At 40.4% G+C, this 12,696-nt stretch overlaps 1 protein-coding gene across 12 annotated transcripts in view; it reads left to right on the forward strand.

The window, feature by feature from the left end:
* Positions 1-12,696, forward strand: part of RFX3 (regulatory factor X3) — a 238,959-nt gene that overhangs the window by 120,443 nt on the left and 105,820 nt on the right. For all 12 annotated transcript variants that reach the window (XM_045021039.1, XM_045021044.1, XM_045021043.1 and 9 more), the window contains one exon: positions 491-615. In XM_045021039.1, the coding sequence (XP_044876974.1) occupies positions 499-615 (117 nt within the window). In that variant the 5' untranslated portion in view covers positions 491-498. The remainder of the gene's footprint in view (positions 1-490; positions 616-12,696) is intronic.

Below are 12,696 nucleotides of genomic sequence, written 5' to 3' on the forward strand. Positions count from 1 at the left end.
TTATGCAAAGATAAAGGGGTTGATTCTCCTCTCAAATGAGTTTTACCATGGCGTAACTTCCAATGACTTTCATGGAGTTGAAGCCAATTTATCCCATGTCAAGTGGAGAAGAATCAGGTTAATTTCTCTAAAAGTTCTTTACTTCACAGCAGTAAATAGGTTCAAAAGCACCTTGCTACTGAGCTAACATACACTGTTATAAAGCAGGCTGGTAGGTAAACTAGGAAAAATTACTTATTGTTGGCATCTAAAGCTTGAAGTACTCAGTTCTCTGGGGGGGTTTTTCTGTGCAGCAGGCCATAAGTAGAGCAATAACCTGTATAACACTACATACAGATTTTGATGTGATGGCAGGGGGGGAAATCTTTTAGCTAATCCCCAGATTGGAATTTGGGCAAATGTTACTCTTTTAAGATTAACATAAGTATAAGTGACAACAAGCAAAAAAGTTCATGTGGTAAACTTGATTTTACATTTTAATTTTATTCAGAGACCACGATGCAGACACCAGAGACTGTGTCGGACACAGGTTCAACAGTGACTTTACAGACATCTGTGGCTGGCCAAGCAGCAGTGCCCACGCAGGTAGTACAGCAAGTACCAGTACAGCAACAGGTAGGTGGCTGTTAGTCTTGGAAAAACATGAAAAGTCAAGTCACAGCTGTGCCTTTCCTCAAATATAATGAAGGACTGATTTAGTATAGGTCTGCTAAATGAACTCTTCTGCCTGTTTTTATCCATTTTATTTTGCTAAAATCAAAAGAGCTACATAAAAAGACACATTGCTTCTAGGATTTATTCCTTGAATAAGATCATCAAGACATTTATCAGAGGTATATAAAGTAGTAATAATCGATAATATAATCATGTAAAATCATAATTTAAATTATTAAATATTCAAACTAATTTATGTGAAAGGTTAATAAGGAAAATATTCCTAATATTAATGGCCAGATCTTTTTCTTTTTTGTTTTTCCCCCTTTAATCAGTATAAAATAATTGCAAAACAAGTATTACTTTTCACCTCTATTCTAGCCTTCCTGAAGATTCTTTCACAGCCCCTATGAAGAGTACTGGGCAAGGAACATAAGCAATTTAGCAGTGTTTTTCTTGTTAGGAAGTTGTATTCTAAACTCTGATGACACCCTTGATTTGAAAGCCCCACCCTAGAATTCATTTCAGCAGCTGAACCTGTGCAAGATCTACAGTGTAAATTAAACTGATTTTGGGGAATAGGTAATTGGGTGCAAGAGTTGTGCCCTATATTTAAAAAAGTATCCAAGGTTTTTTTTCTCATACATGTAAATAAATCAGAGTTTTGTCATGAGTGTTTTGGAGAGTGTGGATGACATTGATGTTATCTTGCACTGAGAACTGTCTTTAAATAATTATAGAGCCATAGACATTAGAAATGGAAAGAACCTTTTAGATCTGTTTTCTTGCCAATGCAATCTTGTTCCCAGGAGTAAACAGGTTCTAGTATTTTGTCAAATTTAGTTTTAAAATCCCAGGTGACTTGCCACATACTTTTCATTGTTGATCAATTTTTTTTGATAGTCAGACATACCTTTCTCTCTCTTAATTTTATCCCATTACTTCTGCTTATATTTCTGTGTAGAACATGGAATAATTCTGTTCCCTTCTAGGATATTAATTCAGCAAAACTACTTAAGCACATAGTTAACTTTAGGCACATGCTTAAAATCACCACTATTCAGCAAAGCACTTAAGAACATACTTAAGTCCCATTGAAGTCAATAAGATGTCAGTGTGTATTTACATGCTTTGTTAAATAGGGATGGTCTTAAGCATGTGTTTAAAGTTAAGAATGTCTCAAAGTGGTTTTCCTGAGTTGGGGCCTTAGTGTTTAGATCTTTCATTATTTGTGGATAGTTATGTTTTTCTGTCTCCTTCTTGCTCTTAGCTATTGCTTAGCCAATGTATAGTAAGTATTTGGTTCTTTTAATTTTTCCTCATAAATTAATCCCTCTAGCTCTATCATCAATTGTGTAGCTTTTTCATACTTATTCCAATTTTTTTCTATTAATGTGGTGTCCGGAACAGAACACGATAATGTAGGTGTGGTTGCAATGGACTCTTATCTGCCTGCTCCGATGTGATGCCTTAGTGTATGCAGGCATCTGAAAATCACATTGGTCTATTTTTTGCAGCTATGTAGCAATACGCGAGTTTGTATATTTTGCAGGCCACTATCAGGTGTGCATGTGCACCTCAGGTGAGAGATTTTTGGTAGCGGTATCTGCATGGTCTGTGCTACCTGTGCTCTGTACACCCCCTTGCTCTGATCTGAGGGCAGGGCAGACCTGCTTTCTCAGCTGCCCATTGCCTGAAAGGGAACTCTGGAGTGTCCATGGATTAGTGTACCCCTAGTCTTAGCCAGCTGTCCGTGCCTAAATCTTTTAATAAAAAATACCATAAAAATAACGTTATTTTACTTTTGAACTTACCTGCACACTTTTGTGTGTGTGTGTGTGTGTGTTTTTTTTTATTGTTTTTTTTTAAGAAGGTCCTCTCATTTTTTTTGAGGTCAGGCTTCCCACCTCACTTAGAGTTTTTTCCTTTGTTTGAGGTGTTTGTTTTTTTTCTTGATGATTATGCCCCAAACCCTTGGTCTTAAATGCTGCCTGACCCATAGAAGCTATTTACCCCCCAACAACATTCATTCAAGTTGTCTCCAATATCTGGGGGAGATAAATATCCCATCAATGTGCAAGATCTGCATTGGATTTGGAAGCAAATCCAGGAAACTGAAGGAGGACAGACTTAAGCTGCTCCTCATGGAGCATTCTATGAGACCTCCTCCAACTTGGGGCCTGACTGCCCTGTCTGTTCAGCAGCTTTGACTAGTCTAGAGCACCCCTTCAACTTCCATTGCTCCACTGTAGAAACATGGGGCAAGAAACATGGGGCATCTCCAGAGAGTAGCTCAGAGTCCTGAAAAAAGATGAGACATAAGCCTCCTGATAGAGAGGCTTTGAAGAAAAGGGATAAATCTGTAAGCAAGGAGACATTGTATCCTGGTATGGATATAGTTGAGGCTCCAAGACCCTCCTGTACTGAGCTTCCTGCACTGACTAAAAAGACTTTTAGTGCTCCTTGCTCTGAAAAGTCTCTTGGTGTTCAGCGTCATCCGGTACTTATGGTAATATATGACACTGAACCAACCATGCATAAGGGCCCCATCACCTCAAAGAGATCAGTACTGACACCAGCTCCCCTGCTTTCTGCCACTCCACTAGAGTACAAACACACAAGACATTCTATTCATGCCCCTACTCATGTAGTTTTTAGTTAGCGATAAGAGGTTTGGTTTAGGTTTTTTGATAGTTTCTGTTTAGAATTCCACTTGGGAGCTTATTTTCATTTTTTTCTTTATGGGAGGTACTTGCTAGCAGTCTGTGCACCATGACTAACCATAAATCCATGTGATTCAAACATCACCTGTCTTGAGAAGCAGTCATGCTGCTGAATGAAGTTCAGACAGGATGTTTCTCCTTGACTGGTGTGACATTTGGAGAGCATTCTTGAGGATACCTCAGAGCTAGAGAATCTCATCTCACAGCATTTCTTTGAACAGTCGATATGTCCACATTTGGACTCTGGCCTTTCAGCTTTGGAAGCTAAAAAGGATGAATGGTCTTCCAGGACGGCTCCTGCAGCTTTATCTTCTTAGACCATTGAAATAGCCATCAAGTCTTCTGCCTTGAGAAAGTTATCAGGAGACAGAGGTAACAGGAAGGAGAAGAGGCACAGATCACGCTCTCCAAGTGTGGTATCTAGGCCTCAGAAAACTTCGAGGCTTTTTGATGTAAATAGTGCCTCTAAACTTAAAAAAAAAAAAGGGGGGGGCGGGGAGGGGGCCCTTGAGCACCCATCCTGGTCCTGCTTGGGCTGACTGGGACTTGGACTTATCTCATATTTTACTCAGTACCATATCGGCCATTTTGGGATCTCATGACCAAGCCTCCAGCACTGACTACCCTGGTACTGGCAACATTATACTGATGACTTGTGTATTTTGATGCTGCCAAGATCGTATATTGTGGCACCACCTGCTCTCATGCCTGTTCCCTTTGTATTGCTTCCATCTTAAACTGTTTTGGCACCAAGACCATATCTTGCTACCGAATAACTTATCATTTCATCAGTACCAGATTCTCTGCTTCTTGCTTCCACAAAACTATTCCTGTTGGCACCACCTTTAGTTCTAGGTCTAGTACCGTCTACTGCACTGGTACTAACTAAAGTATATCCCATGCAAATTCCCACTACACCAGTGGGAACAGCACTGCCATTCAGTGAAGAGGTATTCATTTACCTCATAAGCTTTGTGGGACAGTGGAGAGCCTTCTACAAGATCCTAGTTGTCTGGGCTTTCTGGAAAGCATCTAAGAGAGGCTCCCATTATTATTATGGAAGGAGCTCATAAAGGCACCCTGACAACTGGTATCCACTTCCTTGGCCTTTAATATCTTATACATTCTAGTATACCTGGGATTTCTGGATGCCTTGGGATAATCTCAGCATTGAAGACCTGTCTCAACTACCTGTACAAGACTCAGATCTCTGTTTCCTGAACAACTGAAAATGGAGTTATATCCCCCACAACAGCCAGAACCATCTCAGGAGGTTTCTCCTCTAGACGAGACTTGCAGGAGACAGAACTGTCCATCTCTGCGCAATGTTTTCATCCCAAGATGAAGCAATGGTTCCAGAAATTTCAACATCTACTCCTGATGATTACAAGGTTTTTCAGGAGTTAATGAGGACAGTAACCTTGACACTCAGGATCCCCGTGGATGAAGTTCAGGACAGGCCACATAGATTATTGGACATCTTGCATACTTGGTACTAGGATGTCTAGCTCTCTTTTAGATTTTGCTAAAATATTGTGGCAAATACCAGCTTCACTGAGTCGCACTTTGAAATGTGCAGACAGACATTACTGGGTACTATCCACTGGGTCTGTGTAATCTTATACTTACTCAGTACTGGGATCTCTTGTAGCTACAACTGCAAATGAGATCTTGCCAGACTCAGCTAGGATCTACTCTAAGCATAAGGAACCTAAAAGATTAGACTTTTTTGGCAGAAAATGTTATTCCATTTCTAGGCTGCAGTTGGGGATTTCTAATTACTGAGCGGTATTAGCCAGGTATGATTTCATATACTGTAATACAAAGCAAACATTTATTTATAAACTCTAAAGAGGAGTTTCCATCCATCTTAAAGGGCAGCTGGTAGTGAAAACATAATTGCAGATTGCGCTGTAAGCAGCTGATACGGCATCTAAATCGATGGCAACAGCTATACTAATGCACAGATACTCTTGGTTCTCCTTCTGTGATATCCCTAGAGAATTACAAATGACTATTGAGGACTTGCCCTTTGAGAGTTGTAATTTATTCCATGATCTTCTAGGGCAATGCTCATTGAGTATACACACCAGCCCCAAAATGCAAACACTTCAAATGTACCAAAAGCAGCCTGTGTGTCATCAGTTCAGGTTCACACAATTTCTCAGGGAGCTGCAAAAATTCTCTGGAAGAAGCCCATCATTAACTGACATATAATTGCCCCTGCCTCCCTCATCTTCCAGGCAACAAAATTGACTCAGTGCCTGGAAGCAGTTTACCAGTTACTTCAGATATTTCTAACCTATCTCCTCCCATTGAGGATGGACTGTCTCACTTCCACGACTTCTGGATTACAATAATAGACCAAAGATACAAGAGTTTGTGTAGTGGGTTATACAATGCAATATCACTCCTTATTCCACCCTTTGTCTTCACTCCTCCCCCACCCCCCAGTTCAGGAGCACCTTTCACAACAGCAGATTCGAACAGGGAGTACAATCACTTCTAGCTCCCAGTGCAATAGTGGAGGAACCACACAACCAGAAAAGGAAAGGTATTTACTTGAGGTATTTCCTTATCCCCAAGAAAAAGAGAGGACTTTAGCCTATCCTAGATCTCAGGGCACTGACCATTTACATCAAAAGGGGCAAGTTCAGAATGGAATTTAGCAATAATCATCCCGACCCTACACCTGAAAGACTGGTACACTGCTCTTGATCTCCAGAATGTGTATTTTCATATTGCAATCCATCCAACATAAAAACGACTTTGCAAATGAGCTCAGGGAGGTCATATCATGCATAGGGGGTTGCATGAAAGAAGGTACAGAGGTGATTCTGTGAAATGTGACAAATAACCAGACATAGGTGGGAGATGTGGCAGAGCCCAGGGGACATAGGCAATACAAACTTTGACAAGGGAGGATAACCAATGAGGGACCGAGTTATGTAGAACTTTGAAGGTGATAGCAAGAAGCTATCATATGGGAATTTGATATGCTATCATATGGGAAGCCAATGGAGGAATTTAAAAAGGGGAGTTACATGATTAACTTGATTGGCAAGGAAGATGAGTTTAGCGGCAGCATTTTGTATAGACTAAAGGAAGGCAATGTGTGTGTTTGGGAGGCCAGAGCCTGGGAAGTTGCAGTAATTCAGACAGGATGAAAAGACAATGTGAATAAGAGATTTTGCGGTGTTGGGAAACAGAAAAGAACAGATTCTGGAGCTGTTAAGAAAGAAGTGGCAGAATTTAGGAATGATGTGGATGTGTGAGCAGAGGAGGAGGAGTCGTCAAAATGTGAATGTAAATGTGAACAGGAGACTGTGAAGGATCATAGACCGAGAATCTAAGTGGGGCAGCTGCATATCCAGTATAGATAGGAGGGAGAGAACAGATGCGTCCCACATACTATGAATTGAGAGGGTAAGTGGAGTCCTCTTTGAACAGTGAATCAAGAGGCCTGTGTGTGTGAGAGAGCGATAGAGAGTGGGGTTAAGGTTGAAAATTGACCTCACACGCACTTCAGGAGCTGGCATCTTTTTCCTAAAGATGAAAGTAATGAGAAGACATGCAAAAAGAAATGTAATGATTTTAAGCTATTCTTGTGAGTGTGTGTGTGTGTGTGTGTGTGTGTGTGTGTGCGTGTGTGTGTGTGAGAGAGAGAGAGATGGGGTGTATAGGCCCCATGCTGGCCTGGCAAACAAATGGTTAAGGGGAGGAACTACCAGCCAGTACTGATTGGTAACCTCACAACAGCTCGGAGAATAAAAGAGCTGAGAAGCAGAGGGATAGGGTGGCTGCCAGAGGAGCAAGCAGGCTGGAGAAGGAAACTCATGCCAGCAAGCTGCTGAGTAGCTGCCCAGAGACATTACCGAGAGAAGGCACAATCAGATCTACAGGCTGGAGAAGCCTACAGAAATTTGAGTTCCCCTACAGACCACTCAGAGACTTAAAAACCAAAGGGGTTTCCAGATCCTTTGACTACCAGGACCAGCTGACTTTGCCAAGTATAAGAGGAAAATCCACACACCCCAGCGGGACTGAAACTAGCACCCTTCATAGCCCAGAATGGGACTGCCATAGAGACTCAGGCAAGAGGAGCTGACTGACCACCCCACCAAATTGGGGTTGCAAACTCAATGCAACACTCCATCTGACCAAACGGGGTGCTGTTGCACCAGCACACCTGCTCACAGAGTGCTCTTATTAATTTTGAAGTCCTGGTGTTGGCAATACTGGCTACAGGAGGAAAAAGATGGAGGTTAAAGATGGACTGTCATGAGCTTATCCATGAACACAGATATCCCTCCATGCACAGACACAGGGAGATGATGTCCCCTATGCAATTATCCTAGATGCTATTTACTAAGAGTTTGCTGCACTTAATTTTATTTCAGATATAAATTCAAATATACAAGGATTTTTTTTCTGTGTTGATAAATGAAAACAATTTTCAGACATCCTGGATATATACAAATTAAACAGAATATTCACTTTGTGGCAATTAGGCTAAAGATAAACCAGTGAATCTATATTTGGTTCATTAAGTATGTATATGATATGCTGATTTTTAAAGAGAATTGCTATTTTCCAATAAAACTAATGCATCTTTGAATTTTATTAGAAAATAAAGTAATACATCACATGTGCTATGTTTGAGTAAGCAGAAACTTCTGTATATTTACATTTATGGTGATATAAATAACTTCTTTTTAGTGAATGATACTGTTTTAGATTAGGGTTTTTTAAATTAAAACTGATTACAGCATTTCATTTGTCTAGCAAACTATTATCTTCCCACATTTCTATAGTATTTACATCATTCTTAAATGACATCTCATGCTTGTGTTGCTTAGTGTTTGTTTTTATAGTGTAGTGATGTGTCCTTGCAAAATGTATTCTGTTTTTTTCCTGGAGAAATACTGTTTCTCTGAAGGAGAGGGAGATAGTTAAATAAAAAGGTGAAACTGACAGCCCTTTTCCTGGAGTTGTATTAAAGTGTCCTTTACACTGAGCAGACAGCAAAATAGTATCTCATTTTCTCAGATATTATACATCCTTTCTTTGCACAGAGCCAAAATAAACATGACTCTTTTTTAAATGTCCTATTTAGGGCTCCTGAGTCAGACAAAACTTACGTTGTCACCAGTAGAAATACAGGATTCCGTCATGGCAGCCAAGAGAGGTGGTGTCGGCAGCCAAACTGCATGCATTATGGGGGAGGGGGAAACCTGCCCAGGATTCAGCATAGTAGATGGGAGTTGGAAGGCACCTACCATACCCTGCATTAATGAGGAGGCAGGATAGGAAACAGCAATGCCTTTCCTGTCAGCTTTCCTTCCACCTCACCACCTTTTCATCTATGAGGGAATAAATATCTTCCTGGAAACCCAGGCTAAGAGGCCAGGAACCCTTCTTTTATTTATTTATTTATTTATTTATTTATTTCAGTCTGCTGTGGGGTAGAATTGTCCCTAGACACTTACGCCTCCCCCCCATCTCTCAAAAAAGTCAGGACTGGGAGGTTGACAGGGAACTGGGGAAAGAAGGGAGGCAAGCAAATGGACTGTGTATATGTCCTGCTGATTAAACCTGAACCTTGAGGGAGGCCTTTGTGTCTTATATTTAATTATTATAAACACTGATTGAAACTTAACTGAAGGAAATACATAGATTCATCCTAAAGCAATCCACAGGTGGGTCAATAACGTCATGAAAATGGCAACAAAAATATTATCTGCATGGTGGACAACCATTTGACATTCTTCACTCAGACAAGATGCTAACATTATCTTACTTGCTTTGCATCTGCTTACTTGAGACTCCTTTTTTTTCCTGGATAATACAACTGCAGTTATAATTAGCAGACGTGTTCAAGCTGGATCTCTCCCGGAAGCTGCTTTTGTGTAGTTTTGTCCATGAAGGTCCCTCAAAATTGATTCGAAATAGTCCTTATTGGTTTACCTTCAGGACATACTACAAATGTCATATGTATGTGCAGATTTTGGGCTCAACTGAGTTTCATGGGGAGGTTAGAGTATTTTTTTAAGTTATTAATCTGTTTGTTTATAAAGATTGGGGGCACTATTGTACTGTACAACATAAAATAAGACAGCCCATGCCCATGTATGTGGGTTAGGATATGTTACTGAGCATCGTTTTGGATGGGTTTTAATTAGAACTGACTGGAAAACAAGAATTCTATTTCATGAAAGAATTCAAAGTTTTGAAATTAATTTTTCCCCACTGGAATAAAACTGAGACCATCAGAAATTTTTCATGAACTAATAAGAAAAAGAACTAATAGCCCAGTGGTAAGAACCCTTACCTTAGAAGTGGGAGACCCTTGTTCTGCCTGATTTGGTGCAGGGACTTGAACTTTGGTTTCACACATCTTAGGTGGGTGCTGTAAACATTAGGATATTAGCTATTCTGAGTTGGATCTCAGTCTCTTGTTTTCTCTCTAGTTGTGCTCATCCTGATCTTACTAATGAAACTTTAATCAAAACAGATACTTTCTGCTAAAAGTTACAGTTCTGACATATTGGCATTTTCCACCCCACCCCACCCCCCAAAAAAAGCTGTGTCAAAAAGTTTCTGAACAGTTCTCATTTTTATTTTTAAAAGTTATCAAATCATCAAGAGCCTAGAATAGTTTCTTCTTTATATCTAAATCTAAAATGTCAGGACATGAACCAAATTAAAAAAAGTCATGATGTCAAAAATATCCCGGGGTGAAAGTAACATTAAGCACTTACCGGTACGGGGGCCAGCTCTGGCCCCCAGAAGGGGCGGGGTCTCGGGTGGAAGGGGCAGGGCTGGGGGGGTCAGGCTACCTGGGGAGGCTTCTCCCTCAGCCAGTCCCTCTGCTACAAGCTAGAGGGGAGCCTGTGCAGCTCCTGCTGAGTGGGAGGGTCGAGGGAACGCGGATCCTAGCCGCGTTGGGCAGCCTGGCTGGAGGAGAGGGAGAGAAACAACAAACAAATGTGACAATGAGTTTTCCCTTTCCAAGTTTTTATTAGCTTTGAGTTTGAACTTTTTGTTATGCAGCCAAAAGAGGTGAAAGTAAGCCAGTACTGAATGCTCCACTTATTTATCGGTACACTACTGCACCTTTTTTTACCAGTACTCCTTACTGCCTTACTTTCACCTCTGGTCCTTTGCCACGGTAGCGCTTTAATGTCGGCTGCGTATGGGCCGGTACCGGCGGCCACTTCTTACCAGTACCGGCCTACTTTCACCCCTGAAAATATCCCATGCTATCCTGATACAAAGGGTGTTGTTCAGCCAGCAACTTCTCTATCATCCTCCTTAAAGGAAGATCAAAGACAGAGTCATATCTGGATAGCTCGAAAGTATTAGTTGATGGTTTCTGAAGCATAGGTTAAATTCTGACATATTTCAGCTGGAGTAGCACTGTGCCTTAACTGAAGGGGTAGTTGACAATAGATCCTAAATTCTGAGCTTTCATAGATACTAGAAAGTCACCTATTTTGGTGCTTATGGCTGAGCTGGCGAAAGAGGCAGGAATGCAGTTTCTATCACTATACCTGTACCAGTTTTACAGCATCGTGCTGTCATTATTCACTTCCTCCAGTAACCCTAACCTTAAACCTTAACCCTACTTCTTGCCTTGGTCATCTCTCCCCTTGCCAGTGCACCACATTGGTATTGTTTAGATGATCTAAAACAGTTTTGACTGAGCAAAGATAAATGATCTTGTCTGAGCCAGGCACAGAGTGGGTGGAGACAAAATGCAAATCTCCAGCCTCACTCCTATTCAGCCAATATAGCTCTTGATCTGAAGCAGCCCCCACTATTCTAGTCTGAAATTCCTGTGCCCTCCCAAATCTGTCAAACTACTTCAGCCCCAGCCTGCTGTTTAATTTACTGACTAATTTCAACCAATGATACTTAAGTATGCAAATAAACTAGAGGGAGAGGGAGTGATAACTTGTCTGAGTTACCTCTGATGTCAGAATGCACTGCCTGCAGCACTAAGTATGGATATCAGACTTTTCCATTGTTCCTTTTCAATTGTCACCAAAATCAATAGGGTTCTTCCCACTGATGCTTACAATATTCTCTGAAATCATGGAATTGATTGGACTCAGTCTTTAAAAGTTATCGCATTAGAAACAAGTGCCATCAAGAATGTTCAAGTTTTACTGAAACAGCCCAACTATTGTAACAGTTCTTTTTAGTAGGACACCATATTTAAACTCTGAAATATAAAATGTGTCTTCCAGCAAAATATTTATGCACAAGACCTTTTCTAATGTATTTCTCAGACATTCCCACTAGAATTCTTAGCAATCCAATTTAGCACCTTCTGCTTTGCAAAGAAAAAACAAGAATAAGCAAAGGTTTAAAAATTGTAATTTAAAATGTGAAATTCCATTATTATTTAGCTATTTCTTTGCATTCTAGATAAACATGCCTTATCTAAAATTTTAATATAGTAAATAAGTGATAAAAGAAATCCAAAATCACTGGTTTGATTTCTGAAAATTCTTTTTTGTTATTATTTTATATAGTGTCAACAATGGGCTAGTGATGGACAAGAAGACAAAGTTCATTGCCCTAAAGTTATTGTGAATATATTTTCCCAGAAGAGTTAAAGTTGTTGAAATCAGATAACATTTCAATTCACTACGAAAAGCACTTGAAGAGCAGTTCTTCTCTGAAAAGTAACCTGTAAAAATGGCATTGTGGGAGTTCCACGTTTGTCCGTCAATAACTTCATATTAAATTTCTGCCATTTTCACACACTTTTTCCCCCTAACTGCCAGCCCTGCAAGTTCAGCCTGGGCTCTAAAAGTCAGTCTGCATGTTTTCTGAGTTGTACATCTTCATCAGTGATAAGATTCTGCAACTGGGTCTTTATCATGACATTAAAAACATGGCCGGATGGCTGTTTAAAGTTCACGTAATACATAAAACAAAGGGTGAGTTCTAAAGTTCTATATAAGCCTACAAAGTGGGGTGGACTAGCTTTCCCTAATTTGTCTTATTATCATGCGTCACAATTAAAAGATGTGATCAACTGGGTTAACAATAGACCAGTGATTCTCAAACTTTTGTACTGGTGACCCCTTTCACATAGCAAGCCTCTGAGTGCGACCCCCTCATAAATTAAAAACACTTTTAAATATATTTAACACCATTATAAATGCTGGCTGCAAAGTGGGGTTTGGAGTGGAGGCTGACAGCTCATGACCCCTCATGTAATAACCTCACGTCCTCCTGAGGGGTCCTGACTCCTAGTTTGAGAACCCCTGTAATAGACAGTCCAAAAACTAGGTAAAACTTGAAC

Source organism: Mauremys mutica, chromosome 6, assembly GCF_020497125.1.
Source record: "Mauremys mutica isolate MM-2020 ecotype Southern chromosome 6, ASM2049712v1, whole genome shotgun sequence".
Lineage (NCBI taxonomy): Eukaryota > Metazoa > Chordata > Testudines > Geoemydidae > Mauremys > Mauremys mutica.